The 27,389-nt window shown below is 41.8% G+C and overlaps 2 protein-coding genes across 4 annotated transcripts in view; both read left to right on the top strand.

Annotated features, from left to right (window-relative positions):
* The window catches only part of gk5 (glycerol kinase 5), a 28,699-nt gene extending 12,291 nt beyond the window's left edge, over positions 1-16,408 (top strand). For all 3 annotated transcript variants that reach the window (XM_080440831.1, XM_080440833.1, XM_080440832.1), the window contains 10 exons: positions 221-282; positions 1,534-1,607; positions 2,021-2,081; positions 6,243-6,369; positions 6,456-6,560; positions 7,118-7,212; positions 7,785-7,888; positions 8,491-8,550; positions 9,994-10,127; positions 13,935-16,408. In XM_080440831.1, the coding sequence (XP_080296957.1) occupies positions 221-282; positions 1,534-1,607; positions 2,021-2,081; positions 6,243-6,369; positions 6,456-6,560; positions 7,118-7,212; positions 7,785-7,888; positions 8,491-8,550; positions 9,994-10,127; positions 13,935-14,113 (1,001 nt within the window). In that variant the 3' untranslated portion in view covers positions 14,114-16,408. The remainder of the gene's footprint in view (positions 1-220; positions 283-1,533; positions 1,608-2,020; positions 2,082-6,242; positions 6,370-6,455; positions 6,561-7,117; positions 7,213-7,784; positions 7,889-8,490; positions 8,551-9,993; positions 10,128-13,934) is intronic.
* Positions 16,409-20,042: 3,634 nt separating this feature from the next.
* On the top strand, positions 20,043-26,306 carry atp1b3a (ATPase Na+/K+ transporting subunit beta 3a). Its single transcript, XM_080440860.1, has 7 exons — positions 20,043-20,447; positions 22,402-22,530; positions 23,046-23,144; positions 23,343-23,593; positions 23,845-23,895; positions 24,425-24,508; positions 24,602-26,306. Exons 1-7 carry the CDS (start codon positions 20,324-20,326, stop codon positions 24,767-24,769), a joined length of 906 nt encoding a protein of 301 aa, XP_080296986.1. The 5' UTR covers positions 20,043-20,323; the 3' UTR covers positions 24,770-26,306.
* The last annotated feature ends 1,083 nt before the right edge of the window (positions 26,307-27,389 follow it).

A 27,389-nucleotide genomic window follows, 5' to 3' on the forward strand; every position in this document is an offset into this window, starting at 1 on the left:
ACATGACCTTTGACACAATAAAAATGTCTCAATAGAAGAGCAGGGAGACAAAATACAACCACCCCAATTGCGTTTCATCAGAATTATAAGCCCTGGACTGAGTGTTCCTTTGTATTCCCAGTCCTGTTCCACAGAAATGTTTCTCTACTAGCTAACGCCTGTGAAATGAGCTCCTGCAAGGGTTTCTCTGGAGTCACTGTGTCACTTCATGTGTTTTCAGGACGTAGCCATGCCACAGATTATTCCAATGCCAGCGCTACAGGGATCTTTGACACCTATCAGGTATGATGGTATTCATACGTACTACTATGTCAGTAAGGGGATATATGTGTGCAGTGGTGGAAAGTAACTAAGTACAAACTTTGAGGTACTTTTAAATTACCTTTCTTGATTCTTTTTTTTTGTTTTATTCTTTCAGGTTTTTGCCATGTTGATTCTAGGGGTGTGTCATATTGCCATGTTAACTCACCAGCTGCCAGAGTTATTTCAGATTTTTAGCTGTTGGCTGCCAGAGATTTTTAATTGAAAAACAAAAAGTACTCAGGAGCCGAGATACAGAATTTTTAAGTTTTAAGTTAACAAGGAAGTGGATAGGAGTCTAGATCTTCAAACAATCATATCTCCTAGGTCTTAGGGTCAAATAAAAAAAAAAAAAAAAAAAAAAAAAATTTTTTTTTTTCTTTTTTTTTTTTCAATAGAACGCATTTATGCGTTATTGGCGGCCAAGCGCACTATTTATTAGATCGCATTAATGCGTTAATGGCGGCCAATGAGTTAATGAGGGCTTGATGTGGCATATTGGCATGATTAATAGGTCCTGGAATGCTACTGTAAACGAGGACAAAGATAGAGCAAAGTCCTTTGTGGACATTATTGGGGGGGGACGGGAATACTTAATATGTACATTGATTGAACAGGGGTGCTTTTTCTAAAGATTTAACCCATTTAGGGCGGGAACCCCTATTTGTAACTATACCTTTCAAGACGGGAACCCCTTTTGGGGTTGTTGTTGCTATGTACAGTATATAGCAACATAATTATTTTTTTATTTTTGAATAAATATTTGAAGTTTTTCAGAAAACCTTAGAAGGCGTTTTTAGAATCGTCCTCAGGTCTAAATGGGTTAAACCATACCATGAGATGTGTGGAATGGGTTTTGAAGAGAGCCCGCCTCGGCGCCTCATACAAGTCTCCCAGTGTGAGAATTCCTTTATTTACCCACTCTTTGAAGTTTTGTTAATATGTAATTTAGGGCCCCGTCATATACTTCTGAGTTGAGGTCAGGATCTACATCAAAACACCTGACAGACTTCACTCTGTTTCTTGTAAATGGGATATAACTGGGTGAGCATGGGCCAGGAGTGAACTCTATAGACAAACCGGAAAAGGGGGTGGAGAGGAAATTAAATCTCTCGATCTCAAACCAGTGCAGACTCCTCAGGGGGCAGAACTCACTGAGCTACTCTACGTAAATATCTAGTATTAATGGCAGAGTGGTAAAAAAAAATCGTGTGTGTGCGTTTCTTCACATAGATGTGCTGGAGTGGACTCCTGTGTTCTCTTGTTTCGATTCCTGTCTCCATTCTCCCTGAAGTACAGGACACGGGGTGAGTTGGACATCTGCTTATATCATACAACAACAGAAGCCTGTGACATATTGTAGGCCAAGTTCATTCAGTGGTGTCTGACCATTTTTCTTGGGAAGTGTATAACTTTTAACAGTTTTCTCCATCTTCACCATGAATCTGAATACTTCTAGTGTTAAGCAGATATAAAATACATAATTCACATGGGAACATATGCCAGCAAATCTCTGATGGGTGGGTTTAATTCTTTATTTATAACATCGATGCCTGACAGCCAGTAGTGTGCAACCCAGGAAGGAGCTGTATGAGAACGTCACTGGAATTATTTTTGTGAAATAATCGGGGAAAGGGGGAACTAAATCACATGGACATTTGTTTAGTCTTTCATTACGTCCCATGACGCATTCTCTTCTCTCTTTTGCATTATACACCAGCCATCAATTTGGATCCACAGATGCCTCCATCTTCGGTGTTGCCATTCCAATCATGTCGGTGGTGAGTGCCTCTACATTTTGAAAGTACAGCACCACACTTGTGTCTGCAATACAGAATTACAGTCTTTATGAAAGGCTGCATTGTGAGATATAATGCACCTATCACCACACAAGGGACATTATTATAACAAGCTGTTGTGTGTCAAAACAAGCCAGCTCTCCCCTGCAACACCTTCCCACTGTTCAATTGTCTATCAAAACAATTCACCTGCTTATAAGGTATAAGATAAGTGGCGATGATTACGTTAAAAAAAAAAAGTTTTTCCGTTTTGGATTTGTCCTCCAATTTATGTCAATTCCCAATTACTCCCTGTCACTGCTGACCCCTACTGTTTAGTCTTGAAGAGGCCAGGGTGTAGACAACCATGTGTCTCCGGTGATACAAATTATGTCACCAGTCACTTCTTTTAAACTTCTTTTACACTGAGTGAGGAGGGTATAACATGTGCGGAGAACACATTATCCTTCCTAGTTCAGCTCCCTACTGAACAGGTGCCCTGACCAAGAGTCGCTAGCAGCAATCACCCTCCACAACTGGGCTTCCCAACTGTGAACACAGCCAATTGTGTTTGTTGGTGCACCCGGCCAAGCCAAAGCGCACCGTGGAGGATTAATACTTCATGGTGGTGGGCATAGCTGGGAGGGAATTCATAAGAATCGTGCACTTGGTAACAAGTTTTTGATTTTTGCCATGGTGTTAGGTATGGGCATAAGGTTTTCAAAAACCATCGGATGCAAGTTGGGATCGCCCCCTAGTGGTCTGTTTCCAATGAATCCAATATTAGATAGGTATGGTTGAAACCCCAAATAATTGATGGAAGAGATTTTTCAATGGATTCTGTTACCATTGGGTGTGCTAAATAACATACAAACAAATTAGGAAAATCGAACTTCTAGAAACGCATAATTTTCAAGTTGGCGTCCACGATGGCTGGCGGGAGCTTAACATGCTTATAAGTGGGGAGGGAATATATAAAAAATCATAACAATTGTGCACTTGGTGACAAGTTTTTGATTTTTGCCATGGTGTTAGGTATGGGCATAAGGTTTTCAAAAAACATCGGAAGCAAGTTGGTATCGCCCCCCTAGTGGTCTGTTTCCAATGATTCCAATATTAGATAGGTTAGTATATGGTTGAAACCCCAAATGATTTATAGACTGTATTTTCAATGGATTCTGTTACTATTGGGTATGCTAAATAACATACTAAAAAATTAGGAAAATCAAACTTCTGGAAAGGCATCGTTTTCAAGATGGCACATATTCCCTCCCAGCTTATAGGCATTTTAAGCTCCTGGCATTTTAAGCTGCCGCCATCTTGAAAATTATGTCTTTACAGGAGTTTGATGTTCCTAATTTTTTTTTTAGTACGTTATTTAGCATACCCAATAGTAACAGAATCCATTGAAAATACCTTCTATGAATTATTTGGGGTTTCAACCATATACTAACCTATCTAATATTGGAATCATTGGAAACAGACCACTAGGGGGGCGATCCCAACTTGCTTCCGATGTTTTTTGAAAACCTTATGCCCATACCTAACAGCATGCCAAAAATCCAAAACTTGTCACCAAGTGCACGATCTTGATGAATTCGGCCGAATTCCCTCCCAGCTAGCAGGAACATTATTACCCCTGCACCACACAGATGGCCACCGACATTTAGTTTAAACTTTCAGCGATTGTTGTTGTCCTGTAATGATCGTGTGTCCACTGCTGATTTACCTTTTAACTTTCACCTCATTGCTAGCTCAGGTTGTCGTGACAACTCTAGAGCACCGTTATCTACCACTGTGAGGTTAGTTTTATCATTGTCTGTAGTTTACATAGCCTGCTCTTATTAGCCTGGAATCAATACCATTTTGGGGTTTCTGATCCGGTCAGGCGGACAGAACCCGCACAAGCCAGAACCACGGGTGCCTGTGCATCACCCCAAAATAATTCCCTGCGATCAAGGGCATTTTAATTTTAGGGCCTACCCAATAAAACCCTTGATGCGGTGTAGTTTAGCTTGTAGAAATAGTTTGTTTGGTATATCCATCCTTTATTCCAACTCGTAGTGACTGGCGAGACTAAACTAGTCGAACCAAAACAAATCAGGGCCGAAAAACCGGAACCCACACACCCGGAACCACAGGTTTTTTTCCCTTTTTGTTTTCACACACCCGGAACCACAGGTTTTTTTCCCGCCTAGACCGGTTCACACGGGCCATTTAATAACGAATACCAGGCTTTCCTCCGTGGTGGAAAGTCTGGTGACGCGAGGTTATGCTCTTATGTAAAACCAAAAATATCAATAGATTATATGGAGGACTGTCTATTTATTTCAATCCTTAATAAACAGCATCATGTTGTACACACCTGAACATAAGATTTGAGTCCATCCCCTGAAAGCTAATTCAACATAAGCACATACAGCCTACAATGTGGTACCTCGGCACATCTAGTTCTAATATCTCTCATATACCATAGTGTCTACATGTTTTCATGCACTCTCTTTAACTGCAGCAGAGCTGCCGAAATTCCAATAATGGGCAAAAACAGCACATTCTCTCCCATAGTCCCTCCATACTGACACAAGCTAAAAAGTGAGTGGACTCTGTTCGATTGCCGATGGTATAGTAAGGCTGGGTTCACACATAGCGCTTTCTGGGTGGAAAAAGCACTGCCCAAAGTGCTTTTTGTGCCAATAAGACACAAACTGCCCTTGTACATTGCAACGGAGACCTCAGCTGCTTTTAATTGCAACCCTAGCAACTCTGTCCATGACCACTAGATCACATAATTTACATTTTGCTTTTTAACAATGAACCATAGCGAGGAGAACTGGCCTCTTGCCTTAAATTTTGCATTTGAAAGAGTAAAGAGGACGTGAGTGTTTGTGGAAGTGGTCAAACCTTATTTCACAACAGGTACCTTTCTCAGTCTCCATCTCTGGTGTTGTGAGATGTCTTCCTCCTATTAAGCAGTGTTGGTTTGCTGATGAAATCTGGCGAACGACGACGTCATATAAGCATTGTTGGAAAAAGTTCCACTGTTTTCAACGTCGGAAAGTGCTCCGCTCTGTCAACAACAAGTTAATAACGGTGTTGCTTCCATGTGGATCTTGAACATCATGTGGCCATTCTAGTACTAATGTGACGATGACTGATAACATAGTATTATCTCCATATTTGGATAAAGTTTCATCCCAATCCGACCTCCATTGACCTCCAGTGTAAAATTATTATTTGTATTCATTTAATTATATTTTCCGTTCCGGTTGCCGTTAGGAAAACAAACATTTAGCTGGAGGCTGTTTGAGGTCTATTAGCTTGGTAGTTTAAATGTCTTTAGCAATCAAATGGGTTATTACTTTTTGCAAGGACACAGATCTTTGTTTTTAACAGCTATTCAGCTGAAATGCAGTTAGAAGTCATGTTCCCATGGAAAATCTGCCATACTGCATAGCATGGGTGTGGGACTTGGGGCCCTATCTTGCCTTGCCCCGGGCTCTTATGCCTAAACCTTTTTGGCATTTTTTACTATTTTGAAAAATAGCCGATCTACATCAACACCTTCTGAGCTTGTAAATCGTCTATTTGAACTATTTAAAAAAAAAATTCAAAATAGTTAAAAATGCCTAAACCTTCAAATACTGTAGGGCTTCACTAGACCTTGTGACTGTTATAAGTCAGCATCAGGACCAGGGGACCACCTTTTTATCAGGGTTTTTCCTAGAAGGAGTTCTATTAAGAAAGGTTAACGCTGTATTGGAGTTAAGAGCATTTGTCATTAACTTGGTAGTACTTCAAACCTAATGCTGTATAGAAGTGGTCCTCAAAAAAATTTTGGCCTCAGTAGTCCTTTTGCTGAAAGTTTTTTTTTAATACATTTTGTAAAGATCAGCAGCTTCACACAAATGTTGCCAATGTTTTATCACTAAAAATAACAGTAAAATACATTCTTCCATGTTCCACTATCCTACTTGAGAAACACTTCCACATGGGATTCAGACCATTCTTGTATTATAATCGCAACGTGCTATATTTCCTACATTCTGATCCATTCAATCCATTTAAATCATCTCAAGGATGTCTAATTGATAACACAACAATGTGAGGTATACGGTGGCGTGAATCGACCGCATCTGAAAGATTGCCTGTGTCTCTTTGTGGTAGATGGCCGATCAGCAGGCGGCCATGTTTGGAGAGTGCTGCTTTGACGTCGGTGACGTTAAGATCACCATGGGAACAGGGACCTTCATGAACATCAACACTGGGAACAAGCCACACACATCTTTAGCAGGTAAAACCAAACAAACTCACGCTCACAACTGTTTTTGTATTAAAATTTGCAGTGCAGTCACTAGCCTGTGTTTTTCTATGTTGAAGGTTTATACCCTGTTGTGGGGTGGAAAATTGGCAAAGAAGTGGTATATCTGGCAGAGGGCAACGCAGCTGATACGGGTACAGCTATCAAGTGGGCACAAAAGCTGGGTGAGTCTTTTTGATGTGAAGAATTATGACCGATAATGTTGTAACAAAGGTAGATAATAAACAGCAAAAAAGTGTTAATTTAACTCTGAGAATTGTAAAACGGTTAAATTAACACTTTCTCTATTTATAGTAACAGGGTTTCCCACATGTCCTGGGAAACTTTTCCTTTCATGGAACCCTGGAAACAACATTTTTCCATTCATGCAAAAGTGTTGAAAAGTAAAGTAAAGGAAAAGTTTTGGAAAATGACAAATGTACTGGTAAATAAGTTATCCTGGAAGATATCTAATTTCATGTGTACTGTATAAGAAAAGTCATGGCTGCAGATTAGGTTTTCAGAAGGCATTCATGGTACAGGTAGGCTAGGTGTGTTCAAATGAAAGCTACCTTGCAAAAATGTGTTTGTATCATTCAGCCAGCAGTGCTTTGAAACAACACAAATAGTTTGATGTCTTGAAACTGCCCCTTGAAACCTGTAATGTAGGCTAATGCGTGGCCATACTGACTACAAACGTGTTTCACCCAAAAATGTTTACAATATATCTATCAACACACAGAGCTGTTCTCTGATGTGAAGGAGAGCAGCGCCATGGCCTCCAGTGTTCCACACTCGGATGGAGTGTGTTTCGTTCCAGCCTTCAGTGGTCTGCAGGTGTGTGTAGTATGCATGTTATGTGCGTCTGTGATGTGGAGTGAAAAAATTAATATTTACATTGTGTGTGTGTGTGTGTGTGTGTGTGTGTGTGTGTGTGAGTGTGAGAGAGATATGAGCATTTTGCTGATGCATGTATCTATTGTGTATTTGTTTTTGTATCTGGTCCCTCTGTAATATTGTCTCGTCTCTTCTTTCTCTGCTGACCGTTATGTGACCTGTGTAAGTGTTTGTCCTTAATTTCATGCACACTAAGATGCAGACTTTGAAATTGTTTTTTATGAGTTCATTGTACCATTCCCATGTCCAGTTCAATCATTGATTCCTATGTATACACACACAGTAAAATCCTCAGTGTTAATTTAATGAAGCAGATTTTTTTCACAAATAGATAAATTAACACCTTCTGTTTTAGTTAACAAGAGGCTTTTGATTGTAAACATGTCTAAAATAACTACGGCAGAGAAGTACTCGCCTTAATTAACCTTACAAGTAATGCTTACATGTTAGTAGCTCTTCTGCTACTAGTGTCCCTTAAGTGTTTGAAATGTTGAGTGTTATGCTGTTCACAGGCGCCTCTGAATGACCCTACAGCATGCACTTCCTTCATGGGCCTCAAACCATCAACAACCAAATGCCACTTGGTCCGTGCAATTCTGGAGTCTTTGGCGTTTAGGTGAGTCACTAGTTGCTGTATGGACTTGTTTTGACTGTCACACCCCCTTTACACCACCTGTAAAAATCTCTGCACATTCAATGTGTGCCTTTCGCGTCCAATGCTGGCGCAGAGAGAATAATCATAACCCATTGCCCACCCTATCGGTGTACAACTCGAACAGCGCTGAGTCGTTAGAAGACGGGCTTTGCATCGCTCTGCGCTGGCAATCGCTTGGCTGTTGCCTCACGAGGATCAATCCTACTTCTTATGACGCTGCCTCGTTGTCTGTATTTTTAAAATGTGAATCTGTGTGATGCGTTGTTTTCCATTTTTAGCAACACATGCCTGAGTGAGAGATCTATTTAAGACATTGTGGGGTGTTATAGAAGTGTATTTGTGCCCTCTAGGCTCTAGCAACTAAATATAACCCTAGAGGGCATCACAGCATCAGAAACAAATGCCTGGGGAACTTGACCCAAGCAGCGACTTGGGGTGAGATTGTGTTGCTGCGGGCGTTTACATCTGACATGAATGTGTGTTTTTCCTCATGCATGCTCATCTCTGCTCATGTCCGCTCATCTCTAATGTCCGTCTTGCTTATGGTGCTCTATTCCCTCTAGGAACAAGCAGCTATATGAGATCATGCTGAGAGAAACGCACATCCCCATCACCAAGATCAGGTATGGCAACACCGTTCATCCACCACAGTTATAGTGTTTCTCTGTGTGCTGCTTCATTCGATATCTGTCCACTTCCTCCCTAGTAGGCTACTGTAGGTGTAATGCCGGGCCACTGCAGGTGTAATGCAGGTAATCAGCGGTATTGCCACTTGCCAGATTTATTGTCAAACATTTTACATTTTCATGGAAAGGTTTGAGAACCCCTGTACTGGTCCATTGTCAGAAGAATATGATATTACTTTAGAACAGTCAAACAGTCCATCCATGGTGGCACTGTGTTACAATAGAGTTGATTTGTTCTTACTTGGAATGTTGAGTTGGATTGTGACTCAGTCTACTTGGTATGTGGTTCTAAAAACTGTTTCCTTGTAATGACCCAGGCTTGTCTGGCTGTTCTCCAGCCATCACCCGTGGGTGCCGTCTTATTGTAGTGGGTGTACTGTGTACAGAGAGCCTCGCACCTCTTTTTAATCTCTTACAAACGATAAAGCTTTATACAAAGTGTATGAGGGCTCTTGATGTGGACTAGCCTCGATCTCTAGGCTTTTATTGTTTAGTTTTGCTAAAAAATAAAAGCCTGGCCCAGCGCGTCGGTGTACTTGGTATAGACCATATTCACACAGCGGCCATGTTTCTATGAAGTCAATGAAAGTAGCCACCCCGGGTGGCGGCACTTTCAATGTTAAATTCCAATATGGCCGCCGTGTGAATATGGTCTATGAGGAAGTGTTTCATTTCCCAACCAACCAGAGTGCAGTGGGCGTCGCTCGTAATGTTGTGTTAACGGGGCGGGGGTTGACGGACAGATCGGTGAACCAATGGGATCAGGCGCAATCTCTCGCCGGCTCTATACACCCGCCCCTCTATACACGAAATCAGGAACGTTGGGGCAGCCTAGATGTGGACAAACCAGAGATCGACAATAATACAAGTTTCTCTAGGCCGGTTCCTTGACAGTTGTAGTTGGATCCACAAGCTCACAATGCGTTGGGTTGTGAGCTGGTAGATCTGTTATTTTATTCCCAGAATAGCGACGCTAGGGTTCATATGGTTCAGGCCTTTAAAACTGTTTTCAGAAAGATTGAGCACTGTTCTTCAACTGGCGTCAGACAAAGCTGGATGCACTTTTAGATATCCCGCCTAGCAAGCACAGAACATTATCTGATTGCAGCCTTGGACCTGTGAAGATAAATAACCACTTGAGGGTATTTATTACACTTGATTATGTGCCTCTATTTAATGCCATTCAGTTTTGATTGATAATGCATTATGGGTATATGTTTCTCTGGCCAGAGTGATTCTGTTATAGCAAAGAGATTTATTGTAATGAAATTCTCTTGCACTCTCTCTCTCTTTCTCAATCCCTCCCTCCCTCTCTCTGTCTCTCCCTCCCCCTCTCCCTCCATCCCTCTGTCCTCCCTCCCCCCGTCCTCCCTCCCCCAGGGCGGATGGCGGTGTTTGCTCTAATGACTTCGTCATGCAGCTGACTGCAGACCTGTTTGGCAGGAAGATAGTTCGACCCAGCCATCATGAAATGTCATGTCTGGGGGCTGCTTTTGTTGCGGGACTGGGCGTGGGTAAGTTCACGCACACGCACACACACACACACACACAAAACAGTGCTTCCTCTAACCATCTTTATATTTATGTATGTTAGTCCCCTCAAACATATACAAACTTGCATGTCACAAAACAAAGCACCTTTGTCCACAAAAGCCTGGCGAAGGGAAATTTAAGAAGAGCATAAAAGTTGGGGTAGTTGAAAATCTATTCATTAAAAAAAAAAAGTTAAAACAATTATAAATTGTTAATCTCTTAGTTACACCCAACATTGTTAATTTTGCTGCTATTGGTTTCTTATTTATAAAGATTGCCATTTTCATTTGTCCAAATGAGACCACCACCACACTAGTACACGAATGCAGGCAGTGAGCCTGTATAATGTGGCTTTACCACTGAACACTGCAATGTGATTTGGACAGCTTTGTTTACAAACTGCACAGTACACACAGAGTAACTTGATACCAAAATGTCAAGATAGAACAGGGAGGCCACGCTGTTATTAAGAATCTTGTTAAGAATATGAAAAGAGAAGTTTCTTGGCAAACATTCTAATAAACATACAGTATGTTTGAGAAAGCTGATAACATTTTTGATCCAGAGAGTGCCTTAGAAAATGTTGAGTAACATGAAAAAAAGGAATGATGGGGCACGCTGATGGTGAATTGGATAGTACAACACACTCTCCTATTGTGACTGGTCCATTATATACTGTAACATCAGATATCACTGAATTTCGTCTTCAGTAATCTGTCTCTTTATCAGACATAAGATGATTTATTGAATTCTATTTTGACACGAATATTAACAGTACAGGTAGTACAGTCAAAGGTTATGATAAAAGGATAACACAAAAGGCCCCAGGGGCTTGTTACCATTGTGGTTCATTGTACTCAATTCATCAGTAATACATATAATATATCTCTGCTGTCCAGCGCAAACCTGCTAACTCCAAAACGCTCATTGTTCAGGAAACGAAAAAACTAAATGTACGTTTTTCAGGAAATTAAGAAAACCTTATATTTTTTTAAAACAAAGCAATACTGCCTCATCAAAGTTGGTATAGTGACTTTATATATTGTCAGATACTTGCATGTTTCATTATATTATCGACACTTTACCCAAATCCAGCGCAAGTGGAATTAGTAGTTTCAGACGAGCAGAAATCAAGCTGAAATGGAGTTAGGAGTCCGAACAACAATAGCTCCACTCGCTGCTGAGGGAGAGGTTTCAAAAGGGTACAAATTCCCAATTAAGCTAACAATGGATCTCCAAGCTCACAATGCATCACAACGTGTGAATTAATGCCCTGATGCTTCATGACACTTATTTTATAGGCCTACAATAATAAACAGGACTTTAAATATTACAATAACTTCTGCAAAGATGTAGTAGAACCAGCGCGACAGAAATGTTATGAACTCCTTTCTTCTTGTCACATTGCTCTCCTCATTAAACACTTCATAGATTTTAGAAATATAATTACTTGTTTTCATAACATTAGCGTCAGTGCTAAGTTTGATAAACAGGTACACTGCATAGTTTTAACAGACTACGGGGAGAAAAACCCTGCCGTTTAGTTTGTTTATGTGCTGCTCTGTGTTCCTCCTCTCTGACTGCGCAGCCAGCGCGCTCTGCCTGTGTTGTGCAAAGGCAGCAGGAGACGAGAGGGGGGAGTTGCGTGGTATTGACGGACAGTTTGAGGATCCAATGGAGTTGTTAGGTTTTGTCAGAGGCGCGTTTTAATACTTTTCATTGGTTCAAACATATAACTAAACTATAACTAAAATGTAAAATTAAAAACGCCTTTTAAATATTTTAGTTATTTTAGGGGGGCATCTTTTACTCAAGGGGGGCAACACCCGTCACAAGTTGATGATGTCATTTGTCCATGTGTGGTCCAGCCCTATGGAATGTTATTAGCATGTCATAATAAAAAACAACTTAATACTTCCTACAGTTAATATGAACATCAAAACAATATTTTAAATATGTTTTATCAGCATATGCATTGCATACATTCCATAGGGCTGGACACACACATGGACAAATGACATTATCAACCTGTGACGGGTAAAAGATGAACTATTTCTAAAATGTTAAAATATTTGTTAATTTTTAAGTTTAGTTATAGAGAGCAATTATAATGTACTAAGGTATATTTAGCTTATTAGCCAGGGATCCTTTTTTTTTTAAGGAAGAAAAGAAAAAGACCATTACTGCATCAAAAGTCATCAACAAATTATACTAGAAAAACTGGTCAAACATTGGCCAAATTGTTAGGGTGACCATACGTCCTCTTTTACCCGGACATGTCCTCTTTTGAGGTGCTGTCCGGCCTGTCCGGGGGGAGTTTATAAAATCCTTCAAATGTCCGGTGTTTTGGGATTTTTTTTTTTTTTACACTGAAAGCGCTAAATATGGTCCTTCCGTAACCCTGGTTCCGCAACACGGCTGCTGACAGGCTGCTGGAGGCACACGTGACTCACGTGTGCCTCCAGCAGCCTGTCAGCAGACGTGACCAAACACACACACTCACTCACTCACTCACTCACACAGACACACACGGAACAGTGTCGCGCTCAGCGCTGCCTATCATTGCTCCCCGAAAAAGTTACACAGACAGACAGAGGCGGAGAAAATGCCGAAACGCAAATGTAACTTCACGGATGAAATGCGCAAAAAGTACCCGTGTTTTCGTCTGGGTCGTGACAAATGCGAAGCAGAGTGTACTGTTTGCAAAGCAGGAACATATGTCTCCGTGGCAAATAAGGGTTCTTCTGTTATAGACATGATAGAGATGTTATTTTGAAGAATGGGGTACCTAAACATTAAATAACAGGCTACTTCTCTTTTTTATTTTTGTTTAATTAACAGGTTTTGAGGCATTTTTTACATTTTTACATGATTATAGACATGAGAGAGATGTTATTTTGAAGAATGGGGTACCGAAACATTAAATAACAGGATACTTCTCTATTTTCTTTTGTTTAATTAACAGGTTTTGAGGCATTTTTTACATTTTTACATTATAGACATGAGAGAGGTTATTTTGAAGAATGGGGTACCGAAACATTAAATAACAGGCTACTTCTCTATTTTCTTTTGTTTAATTAACAGGTTTTGAGGCATTTTTTACATTTTTACATTATAGACATGAGAGAGGTTATTTTGAAGAATGGCTCCCCCAAAATAATTAAATAACATAACCCTAACCTAACCCTAACCCTAACCTTAAAACCGAAATAAAGTTAAAAAAAAACAGTTACAAAATCCACCCAAAATCCACCCATTTTTGCCCCAAAAAACGGCCAAAACCGCCCAGAACCGCCCCGAAAAACGGCCAAAACCGCACAGAACCGCGCGCACGGAACGCATGCACGCGCGCTGCGCGCGCGTGCATGCGTTAGGTGTCCTCTTTTTGGGAATTCAGAATATGGTCACCCTACAAATTGTCAAATAATATAAGAAAGAGACAAATTGTGAAAATAGCCGAACTACAAGCGTAGATATGCTATTTTCACAATATTTATCTGTGGAACCAAGTCAAACAAAATTGAATGCCTCATCCACTACATTCCAAGTGCTTGTCAGGGTAGTGGGGTCCCCAGTTCAAATATGATTATTTTGGGGGTCATGGCCTGAAAAGGTTGAGAACCACTGAGTTAAACTATGTTCACTTGTATTTTAAGAGCAAAGAGACGACTGCTGCAAAGAGACGACTCATCTCAAAACCACACTCTGTTAACCTTGAGGTTTGGTTTAAAAAGGACATTGAGTAACTTGCTGATCCAATGTCCCCCTGTCCCTCTTTAACGCTGAAGGTTTCTGGACGAGCCTGGAGGAGCTGAAGAGACTTCAAAGCACGGATAAAGTGTTCGTGCCTCAAGGGACACCTCAGGCGAACGGAGGTCCTGCAAGCCTGAGTGGGCCATACGTCCCAGTCCCACAGAAATGGGAGAGCGCTGTCAGGCGCTCCATGAACTGGTACAGCAAGCCCTGACGCTGGGCGTGGATGGATGGAGACTTGGATTGGATGAAGGTGGATGGACTAACAGATGGGCAGGTAGCTCTTGAGTGAGCAAATACTGTATGGAACAAAAGTGTAGTGGCCGTCTTCACGCGACAGCCATTTTGCACATACTGCCCGCTCCATTCCCACCTGGCAATATGGCGGCCGTGTGATTATGGTCACTAACAGCGCTCCACATCTAATGGTTATGTCACACTGCCTGAGCAAAACTCCACAGAACGTAAGCAACTGTGACTTGTACGGACGAACAATTTGATTCAAGGGAGCAATCATTTTATGATGAGTCCAGTACAATACAAGTATTGGGCTCTAAAATCAAATGTGCAATCAAATGTAGCCTATAGGACCATAAAACCACCTCATAACTGTTGACCTTTTTTCCTTCCACTTGATGTCTTGTGCCTCTGGTGCCTTTTGAGGTATTTCTTAGCCCTCTGTGATACTGTCGTGTTATGGCCTGTCCACATGGCGGCGCCAAAGACTTAATTTTACAGTCTTATTTTAGCCTCTTCTTGCCATAGCAACCACACACTGTTACCAGGGACTAGCGTTTTCCTTGCAGATTGAAATGATCCTCTCTAAGGAATCGCATTCCTCCTTTCATCTATGAAGAAACTGATTCCATTGGCAGTGGTTACATTGGTCTGATGCCTCGTTCTGAATGTAGACTTTGCTCTGATCTAAATTTAACGCGCTGCCTACCGGAATCAAGTAGAATGGAGGGTGCAAGCGCAAATAAGGGACGAGAATTTCTAGCACACTTTGAACTGGGTCAGCTATGCAAGAAACATGGCCTACAGATATTGTTTTTCTTGGCACTTGGCAACATGAGGCTTTTAGGGTGCCATGATTCTTGTTTGATCTTTCATAACACTTTTCTGTTTCACCATTGTAGTAATTATGTATTTTTGACTGTATTTTGTCAATGTGATACTTGTTGTACATGTAAATTAACTGGAAATGCAATCTTTATGTAGTGTTACTCCTAAACGGGAATGCGACTGAATTTCAGGCTCCAGCCTGATTTATGCTCCGTCGTACGATAGTGTAGCTTGTAGGTCTTCTATTTTCAGCTTGTGGCACCGTTGTACAACAGAGCATAAATGAGGCGATATGCTCTAGGTCTAGGTCAGTTTAGTATGTATGAATATTTACCACTGAGCACTGAGCAGCATACTAAACATTCATATACTAACGTACATGTCCAGTGAGAATGAATTGGAGGGCATGTACAGTAACAGTTAGCACCCAAGATGATTTTATGATACGAATAGCTTTGCACTACTGTACTACTGTGTTAAAAAAAGACCTCCCTTGGCTATGCACACAGACCAAGATTAAATGGAGTTAATCCACACACACAATTTTCCATATTTTCTCACAAATTGGCTATTTTAACTGACTTTTCCTAGACGGGATAGGAACAACACAGGTGATTGGAACAAATACTTACAGTATAATAAGTGGTACTGTATTTCCCTGAATACCTTTTTAAATAAAGTGTTAATGGGAATGTCATTTCTCAAATGTGAGGGTTCATTAAATGACATTGTCTACAAAAGTGTTTACACTACTGAAATTTTGCCAACAGAGGCCACCATATTGATGTCCTGTTGATGTTTGTTGAGTTTCACTTGCAAAATAGCCGATCTACAACAACGCGTTGTGAGCTTGTATGAGCTGCTACCTTTGCCTAATGTTGCCCCCATAATAGGGATGCTACTGTAGGGTACTGTGGTTAAACTTTCATGTCCCAATTTCTGCTACTTCTTCAGCATTATTGTTTATACTCTATATTTGTACCTTTTTCAAATATAAGGGCTAATGTATATTGATTTGCTAGTTGTGCAAAATCCCACTTCACCATGCTGCTTGCCAACACTGAGTCAAAGATACATATTTGAACGTTATTTTAGCCACTTTCAAACTGGCATCCCTATTTTGGGCATGTCATAGCTCACAGCTTGTAGATCGGCTATTTTAGCTTTCGTTTGGGGGGGTGGGGGGAATTCTCAAAGTATAATTAATATAGGACTTAACATTTATAGGGTGAACATTTCAACTTAATTCATGAATGGAAAATATGAAACATTGCTAGTTGTGATCAAAGTAACAACTTATTTCATGAATGGAAAACATGAGACATTGCTAGTTGTGATCAAAGTAACAAATGAATGATGTTAACTTGTTAACTTGTATTAACACATGTTATGAGTATGTACAGTATGGTGTAAAAGTTTGGAATAAATTTTTTTTATAATAGTGCTTACTGCTTGTTAATCAGTTTCAGATGATATGGGCATTTGATAAAACTAGAGGTTCTGCACGGTTGTAACCTAAACATTTAATTCAAGTAAATTGTTTACTACCAGAAAGCGCAGGTCTGCACTTTGCTATCCGATTGATTTACGATTTAGGCATTTAGCAGACACTCTTAATCCAGAGCAACTTCCAGTAAGCAAGGTAACATCAAATTCAAGGAGACAGTGTAGTGCCTCAGTAATCTACACGGTACACTTAAGAACCTATCATCAGTCTAAACATTATAATGATATAATAAACAATATGTACATTGAAACTATACAAATTATAGGATGCCAGGTCAACAAATGAACCTGGCATCTATCTGGTCTAGGTAGTCTACTCTACATCCCCAAGCCGAAAGGGACTATTGTGCTGTCATTGGCTATGTTATGACAACATTGTGTACTGTAACTACAGTGACAGTGTTTGTTTAGACAAAAATACGTTTTTTTTTTTTACAGATATTGGAAGAGGTTGTCATTTAGTCCTTAACTCTAGATTTACACTTGTTTAACTACAGTGTGTGTGATTGCATATCCTTTCGGGCTATGGGATCTACACTCAAGTCCATTTCCTTTTTTTTATGGGATTTGTTCCCATTGACGAGAAAGATGTTGCTGTGAGGGGGGTCGCTATGGTAACCTATGGATGGATTGATTGAGGTGGACAAGAAAGAGTGAGCGGAGTGAGTCATTGTGTTCGTACGGGGGAGGGGGGCACTAATTGAGGAATGAGGGTCTCCCCCAACAATGGGAGGATTGTGGTTTGTACGAGAGACAGACAGAGAGATATTCAGTCAAGGCACAAAAGACATGTTTCATAGCATTTTTTTGGAACACTATTTTCATACATCAGTTCCCAGTGAATCCATGTTCAGCTTTTGGAATATATGTTGTATTTTTGGAACACATTCTAATCATCAGTTCACAGTGAACTGATGTATACAAGGAATGTATTCATATGTGTTGAAAAATGTCTGTCTGACTGAATGTCTGAATTCTGGACTGTTCCGATGTGGACAATCCAGATATTGTTTAGTTTTTTCAGGAAATAATTACACAAAGGTCCATGAAAGTGTTTCATACATTGGTACCAATTTCTTAATGAAAGGTAGACCGTTTCCAGTGTTCGTTCCTTGACCCAATCAAATATTTTAGATAATGAACAGGTTTATTGGAGACTACACTCTACGTCATTTGCGTTGATAATTTAATGCAGTGCCGACATTGCTCAGCGAATGCAGTGTATGATTTCCTCTCTCCATGCACACACACTGTGTGTGTGTGTGTGTGTGTGTGTGTGTGTGTGTGTGTGTGTGTGTGTGTGTGTGTGTGTGAGTGTGAGAGAGAGAGAGTGACACAGACTGTGTGTGTGTGTGTGTGTGTGTGTGTGTGAGAGAGTGACACATACACACACGACTGTGAATCTCAGCACGCCGATTCCCTTTCATGCACAGTGTAATACTCAGTGTAACTCTTGAGTGTGTACATAATGTAACCCAAAATATATGGACCCCTGTCGGAATTAATGAATGGATGGAATTTTAGGCTAGCTGTGTCTGCTCGTGGGCTAGTTGGCACGTGGAGTAGATTTCACAGGGGAAATGTGTTGGAATGAGATAGACGGCACTGAAACTATAATGAATCAATGCTGCAAGCTCTCACACTAATCACTGTGTGTGTGTGTGTGTGTGTGTGTGTGTGTGTGTGCATGCATTCTATGAGTTCTGGTGGGCCCTACAGTACAACAAATTCATTCTGACAGCAGGAACTGAGTGCGTGAGACCACTCCTCCTCCACCCCCCCCCCATAAACTATATCAATGGTTATTATATAACTCCATCCATCCTTCCTTCCTTCCTTCCTTCCTTCCTTCCTTTCTCCCTCTTTCTTTCTCAAGCCTTATAGCTTACTTAGTCGTATAACGGTGTCACACAATCTACAAGCTCTCAATGCGGTGGGACACGTGAGCTTGTAGATCTGCTTTTTTTCCCCAGTGCGCAACACCGTCGCACTATACTACAGTAAATGACAGAGCATAAATTAAGCATGACACACTGTGGAGCGTCCGAGCAATTTGTCATCCCTGCTTCTGTGTCCACCCTCCTACCCCCCCCCCCCCTCTCTCTCTCTCTCTCTCTCTCTCTCTCTCTCTCTCTCTCTCTCTCTCTCTCTCTCTCTCTCACACACACATGCACTACTCGCCCACTTTCTAATTTCAGTAGCCCAGATGCTGCTGTATTGCCATAGCAACAAGATGTATTAAATGGCCCTATAAATATATCAAGGCATTGTTAAAATAACATGATGACTTATCAACCAAAACCTTTCCACATGACTGCTATGATATGACTTAGGCTTTATGGAAATATTACAGATTGCCTATTGATTTGGTGACTATATAGCCTAAAAACACACACACACACACACACACACACACACACACACGCACACAGGCACACAGGCGCTTTAACAAACCGGAATTAACATCATAGCCCCCATAACAATAAGAAGAATAAGAATAACCATTGATTTCTAATCATCTAAAAAGCCAAATTTAAAGGGCTTTCAAAAAACGATCTGAGTTGTTATACAGCTTTTATATATCAGATCTTTTCGGCAAGCGACACCTTCTCCTGCAATGGTGTATTATATAAGAAATTAAGCTTAATGACACACACGGGTAATTAGGACGATTTTATACTGTACGTGCGCTCTATTTATAACTTGTGCGCGTAATAACGGTGTCGTCCCAGTATCATCATTTCAGCCAATGATGAAGATCTACTATTTCATCCGGTCGCATCGCATCAGCAGCCGAGTGGGGGGTGTGGGGGGGGGGGGGGGGCTGTGAAACGTCACAGATTCTTCATGTGTTTTTTAAGACTATAATTTATGCTCCGTGGCGTGATGGTGTCGCGCACGCCGATAATAGCAGACCTACAAGCTCACAACACGTCGTGGACGCGACGTGTTGTGAGCTTGTAGGTCGGCTATATTAGCTCTGGTCCAGCGTCCAGGTCCATAGCGTTAGAAGGACTCCTTAACGCTATGTTACTTTTCAGCCGTTGCCCGCACCGCCGGTAGCGCAGCCTCTCGTCTGTAGTAAAAAATAAAGATTACACTTTCGCTATTCACCAAAACAAAGACGGTTTTAAGAAGTTGAAAGCCTACTTTCCTTAGTGGGAACACTCGGAGCCCCCCACCTCACGTCTAAAATACACCTTTTGAAAAGAAAAGAAAATATTTCACCGGATGGAAAAATGTTTTAGTTATTCCACTGCGCCCCCTACATATCTTGTCAATAGAAATATTCCATTGACCAAATCTGTAGGGAGCGCAGTGGAGTAACTTATATTTTATTTTCTGGACAAAACGTGTATTTTAGACGTAAGGTGGTGGGCTCCGAGTGTTCCCACTAAAGGAAAATAGACTTTCATCTTAAAACCGTCTTTGTTTTGGTGAGTAGCGAAAGTGTATTTTGTATTTTTTTTACTACAGACGTGAGGCTACGCTGCCGGTTGTATGCGGGCAATGGCCGAAAAGTAACAGCGTTAAGGAGAACTCCTTCCGACGCTATGGACCAGAGCTAGGTCGGCTATATTCTCGGCGCGCGACACCGTCGCGGAAACGAAGTATAAAGCAATCGGGGCTCGTACAGCAGCAGCCAGAGCAGAGCATCACTGCTTCATTCTAACCAACCAACCGCCCCCTCCATTCCGACCGACCGTTGATCCAACAACCACTCTCTCCCTCTCTCTCTCTCTCACTGCCTCCCCGGCTTTGCTGCTGAGCCTCATCACCCGCTGCGCTTTTCTTCATTTTTTTGGGGGGGAGGTGAAAAAAAAAAGCACATTTCTGAACATCATCAACCATCATGGCTGGCAGCACCGAGGATAAACCGGCGGCGGACGGCAAGGAGAAGGAGAAGTCCAACTGGAAGCATTCCATCTACAACCCCGCGACCGGGGAATTTCTGGGTCGCACGGGCAAAAGCTGGGGTAAGAGGAATGGAGGAGAGGAGGAATAATAGGGCAATATAGGGGGGGGGGGGCTGCAGATTGACTGCAGATTGGCCATCAATTAGAGATATTATGATGATCATTCATTGTCTTCATGGTTGGTGTTGGTAATAGACCTATAGGTTCTATTTTATTTCAAAGCCTTGTGAGATGCTTCTCTCTCTCTGTGTGTGTGTGTGTGTGTGTGTGTGTGTGTGTGTGTGTGTGTGTGTGTGTGTGTGTGTGTGTGTGCGTGCGTGTGTGTGTGTGTGTGTGTGTGTGTGCGCGCTCGTGTGTGTGTGTTCCATTTTATTTCAAAACCTTGTGAGATGCTTCAATGTATGTGTATGCTTCAATGTGTGTGTGTGTGTGTGTGTGTGTGTGTGTGTGTGTGTGTGTGTGTGTGAGACGTGTGTGTGTGTTCCATTCTATTTCAAAACCTTGTGAGATACTTCAATGTATGTGTGTGTGTGTGTGTGTGTGTGTGTGTGTGTGTGTGTGTGTGTGTGTGAGTGTGACTGTGAGTGTATGTGCGTGTGTGGTGTGCTTGCGTGCGTGCGTGCACGCGTAATATGCGGTGTACCCGTGCGCCCAGTGGTTGACATGCATGGTAGTCCATCTTGGGGTAGCTCAAAGCCCCATTACTGGCCTAATGCCCGATAGTGTGTATAAACCCATAATAAAGCCTTTACCAAGAAGAAGGCATGCTATAATAGACGCCACAATCAAATGTGTCCCCTTTGTTGCAGAATCCAACAATAACAGCCTGCACAAAATATACTTAGGTTTGCTGCATCAATTCAAGGTAGGCTACTCATCATGACTCTGTCATCAGGATGGAATCACTGTAGTACCCACAGCACAGACCATAGCCGGGCCCTGGCTCATTACCTGACACCTACAGTAGACCTCACACTAATGAGCTGTTTTATCATCATCGCCTCGCTCCACCATTGGCCGCAATGCTTTGCTTGTGCCTATAGCTCACATTTATGTAATGGTTCTCTCCAGTTCTGAGGTAGAAGCACTCCACACTCCTCCTATAGGCTGGGGGGAGCAGGAGGGGGGGGGGGGGGTTGCTGGCTGTCAGGCTGGGGCTCTGTGCTGCTGTGCAGTGGGATGCTCCATTGCAGTTGCATGGCCGCCCGCATTAGCATGCCTGTCAAGGTCAAATGGGATTCCCTCTCTCTCTCCTCTCGTTCTCTTTCGCACACTGGGCAGGTGCATTGTGGGATACTGTTGGAGAGGAGTGAGAGAGAGAGGGGGTGTGCTTGGAGGAGGCTCAGGGGTCCATCCTTTTATTGTCAGCTTAGTGGGGATCTGTGCTGTGTGAGCTGCCATACTGGATTGTGGTGAACCTCAACCATTTTGAATGGGTGCTCCGTTCACTGTGGTTTGTGGGCCCAGAAATCTGCTGTAATTTGATTGGGCCTCGTCGTTATTAAGTATTCATCTGCATTATGTCTTGATGTGAAGTGGGCTTTCCTAAAGGATGGTTTCTTAGGATGATTCAGTCAAATCATTATTTCATACGGATGGTTTGGCAGGACTTTAGGGGCTTGATCACAAGAAGAGAAAGAAATCAGATGGCATTGTCATTTGGTTGAACTAGCTCCTGATTAATTATATATTAACCCCCCCATCTCTCTCTCTCTCTCTCTCTCTCTCTCTCTCTCTCTCTCTCTCTCTCTCTCTCTCTCTCTCTCTCTCTCTCTCTCTCTCTCTCTCTCTCTCTCTCTCTCATTCTCTTTCTCTTTCTCTTTCTCTTTCTCTCTCTCTCAAACACACACACACACACACACACACACACACACACACACACACACACACACACACACACACACACACACACACACACACACACACACACACACACACACACACACACACACACACACACACACACACACACATTCATTTCTTCCCTTTCTTCCTTTCCCTTGGTTTCCTACAGGCCAAATTCTGTTGTTCTACCTGGTTTTCTACCTTTTCCTGGCGGGCATGTTTGCCCTGACCATGTGGGTGATGTTGCTCACATTGGACGACTACGTGCCAAAGTACAGAGACCGCGTGCCAACCCCAGGTCAGTGCCTACCTACCACACATAATTTCACGGCACCCCGCTCTCTCAGTGACATCCATTATTCATATTGCAGAGGAATCACCGTAATATGTGCTGAATCATAGATGCTTTTTGTATTGATTTGTTTAGAAGTATTTTCCTTTGTTACGACAGGAGTACAGTTGAGAGAGGTGTAAGGTTTCCTCTCTATCTGTAATGTGAGACACACCCTGGCTAGCGTACTCCACCTTTCTCAGCCAGTGATTAGTTTGTACCACACATCCAGTGCAATATACAGTATAAACACCATGCTGCTGCACATATGGTGTAACTTGAACCCCAGCATTCCTATTCTGGGGGGAACATTCGCAGAAAATAGCAGATCTACATGCCGCGTTATGAGCTTGTAGATCGTCTATTTTCAGCAAAAAGATTTGGTGTAGAGACTTGGTGTAAAAAAGAACGCACCAAGTACAGTGCAACCCAGCAACATTTTACCAAGGGTAAATGGTTAACAACACTGCTCTCTGTCTCAGGGTTGGTGATTCGTCCAAAATCATTGGACATCTTGATCAACAAAAACGATCCTAACGACTATGGAGAGTACATTAAACACCTGGACAATCTCCTGAAAAGTAAATGCCATCTCTGCCTATTTGTGCTTTTCTCTATTGACATTCTGTTGAACCTGATATTAGTTAACTTATAATATTTATATATAAGCCATTCAATTCTGTACATTTTAAGAAATATTAATAATTGCTAACCTGTCAGGGTGATTTGTGGTGCGCGTCTTTCTGATCGCTCTCTCTGCTTGTCCCATGCCGTCCCAGGCTACAATGACACACTCCAGGAGAGGAACGAGTTGTGCCCTCTGGGGGAGTATTTTGATCAGGACGTTAAGAAAGAGGGCGTGCAGGAGAACGCAGACGAGGGGGCAGTGCAGCTGGCGAGCAACGAGGATGAGAATGTGAAGAAATCTTGCCAGTTCAAAAGGAGCTTCCTGGGTCGTTGCTCTGGCCTGTCCGATAACACCTTTGGGTACAGCGAGGGCAAACCCTGCGTACTGCTGAAAATGAACAGGGTAAAGTCACCATGGACAGACAGATTAAGCCACTTCCTCTCTTTCCTATTCAAGGCGTTTCAGAAGCTTGAAATGCATCTTCGTTTCCTTCCTGCCTTCCTACATCCCTTCTTTTTTGGTCCCTCACATCCTGTGGCTGATAATCTAAGAAATAAAATGAAAACATATTGGTGACATTGCTTCCTTAACTCCAGAGCTATTTGCGACATCGGTCACTTCTAATAAGTGATCCGCTTTCTTTTCCCTTATAGATCATCGGTTTGAAACCCCGTGGGGATCCGTACATCAACTGCACATCGAAGGTAAACTTCTCTATGTAACCGTACTATAGATGAGATGCACGTTTATCTCTGTATGTTTTTGTATTCTGACTTGTCTCAATATGATTTCATGACATTGTTTCATTTCTTTGCCCTTTTTTGTTTTTGTTTCTGATTTCTTTTTTTGCATGCGGTCACTGACGGCTTTAGGGTAAGATTATATGTAAATTATGAGGATTAAGCCTGGCAGCGTGATGCTTTTCTTTGAGTAACAGGCTCTGATATTGCAGCTGCTTAAGCCATAAACCCATCATAACGAACAGAACTGCCTGCCGTTTTCAAGTCATTTTAATCTGTGGGATACAACATCTTTTCAGACAATAATCAGCTGAAGTAAAACACATAATGCTTTGCAATTTGCTCATCTGTGTCTTTGTGTAATAACATGCTAGGATATATTTAATTTCCCCCACCTGTTTCATGTTGGTTCTGGTTTGATGTTTCATTCATCTGGTGAATTGAGCTTTGAAGTTCACGTGTTGACTGGTGTTCATCTTCCACCTCATTTTAGACGGAAACCCTGCAGATGCATTACTTCCCCACTGGGGGAACCATTGATAAGATGTACTTCCCCTACTATGGGAAGAAACGTCACGTAAGCCTTTATGCTTTGACCATTATTTCACATATTTGTTGATGTATTTGCAGTGATTGATACTCTCTCTCCCTCTCTCCATCGCTGATGCAGGCGAGCTATGTGCAGCCACTGGTTGCTGTTAAACTGATGCTGACCAAGGAGCTATATAACATGGAGCACTCCATCGAGTGCAGGATCGAGGGCTCCAACCTACGCAACAACGACGACAGGGATAAGTTCCTGGGCCGCGTGACCTTCCGGGTCAAGGTGGTTGAGTAAGTGGGCGGAGGGCGGCTTGTAACAGGAGCCCAGCCACAGGGCTGCCCACTGTACTAGCGGGGTTTACGAAACGGAAGGGAGTGTCATAAGTGTCACTGAGAGTGTTCTTTATGCTAGGACCAAAACTGTTCCATTTGGGGGCATTTGGCTACTGTAGTACCGTACATCGTCGTGGTGTAGAATGTCACTTTGTTGACATTTTGTGATGCTTCCTTCTCTTTCGAGAATCCTCGATGTTATCATTTGGACCTCCTCCCAGATCCCCAAGAGAATCTGATATAGGCTCCGTTCCAGACTCGACAACTCCGTTCACTCATTGCATTATTCCTCATTCACTCACTTTTAATTCTCTTATAGTGCTGATAAGATCGGGCGCGATGTAAGCGGGTGCAGCCATAAATAGATAATGTGCTGTGTTACAGCCCCGATCTGTCCACTGCCAGAAACAGAACGTTACCTTCATCACGTGAAACAATACAATGTATTGAGGGAGATGTCGAGAGGGTTTTCACCTTGCTATGCCATCCATGACATCGGACATTTCCATCACATCGCCACAGTATTCACTGTACCACTTCACAAACTCTGTTTCACACATTGCAAGACATCAGTCCCTCATAGGAAATTATCTCCATAAATAAGTATAGCCACTATATTCCTATATATGAATTGCCAGTTTGATGATGATTACCCCTGTCCACATTATGAATACATTTTTGATCCTTATCATATTTAGGAAATTGTAGATAGATCTCTTGTGTTGTGGACCACCTAACCACAGCCCAGTCTTGTGGTGTGTGTGTCTGTCTGTCTGTCTGTCTGTCTGTCTGCATGTCTGTATGTCTGTCTGTCTGTCTACCTGTTTACTCTCTCTAATCTACAGCGTCTCCGCTGCAAAAGCCAATGTGTGGACGAGCGAGTGGGTACTATATACAGTATTATGGTGGATGAGATCACACACACACGCATGCACACACACTCACACAAACGTGCGTGTGCGCATGTGCGCACACACACGTTTCTCTCTCTCTCACACACACACACACACACACACACACACACACACACACACACACACACACACACACACACACACACACACACACACACACACACACACACACACACACACACACACACACACACACACACACACACACACACACACACTGTAACTATGTACTGTATATCCCTTCATGTTCTGTATATCTATTTGGGTCTGAAAGATTGTTTGTCGGTTTTCTCTTCTTCTTCTGCCTGTTAATCTGATTGTCTGCCAATATGTCTATTGCTTCTCAATGTATATACAATATACACTACAGTATTTACTTAATTCACACTGTATTTTTTTGTCACAAAACACAAGGTCTGTGCACTGTAAAAAAAAGAATAATAATAATTTAAACAGAGATTTACAGGAAAGATCTTATCTTATTCAAAGCTATGTTTACACGGTCTTTAAAGGAACCCACATTTGAAAGAACAACTTGTAACATCTTATCAGGGTGCCTTAACACCTGTTGAAATCAATTGTGGAATAAAGGTGATTTTGGAAAAAAAAAAAACATTTACTGTCCATTTTTGTGCAGTAAGTTTGGTATTTTGGGATGGCCACAATTTGTCTAACTGACACTGACTTTGTGGAAATGTAGGCCTAATGTTAACCACTTAAACTCCCTATTCTTAGTGGAACGGATCTGAGCTACAACTTACTTGGACCACTTTTTTCTCTCTCTCTTTGCCAAAGCATTGTAAGCTTGTAGGCCTGCCATTTTTGGCTAATGTTCCCCTCATAATATACTGTAGATGGGTTCAAGTGGTTAAACTGATTTGTTTATTTATTTAACCACTTGAACCCTTGCGCTCCTATTCTGCGAAAATAGCAGATCTACAAGCTCAGAACGTGTTGCAAGGTCATGGTGTAGATGGAAAAAGGAGGGGGCCTTATGTACTTAGGTCAAAAAGTATATAGGGTTTAAATGGTTATGCCCTATTTTATACTTCATTGTATGATACATAAACATTTTATGAGCTCACATTGCAATGCGTTGTGAGCTTGTAGATTGTCTATTTTCACTATAATGATTCTCCTGTCTCACTTCTCAACTGGCTGTGCTGTGTCTAAATTCAGCACCAAATATGTCAAATAATAAAATGTTCTGCTATCATCATTATTTATTCACGTATTATTTTCTTAATGAAACTTTGTCTATGACCATGGCAAAATGTTAGGTCCTAACTCCTGACCCTTGACTGTAGTATAAACATTTAGGATCCACTGTTTGTAAAACTGCTGTTTGTGATACAGTGCATTGGCCACACGAGGGAGCCAGAAACAAGACAGAGCAAGCTGTCAATAATAAATGTGATGGCGTTCAGCAAATATGGCATCATTCGAAGGACGTCACATGCCCTAAGAAACGCCGGGGAGTCATCCAATTTATGAAGGTAAAAATATATATAAATACTAAATTAATAATGTATGTAAACAGGGTGCCCAGCAGTTTCGCACTGTAAAATAAGATCTGTCTTGTCCCCTTTAAATGAATATTCAATGCCTAGGCTAAATTAACTTTAACTTCTATCCAGGGTAAAGCTTTTCTAAGATGACTGTTGCCTA

The sequence above is a fragment of the Gymnoscopelus braueri genome (genome assembly GCF_963280865.1).
Source record: "Gymnoscopelus braueri genome assembly, chromosome: 10".
NCBI lineage: Eukaryota > Metazoa > Chordata > Actinopteri > Myctophiformes > Myctophidae > Gymnoscopelus > Gymnoscopelus braueri.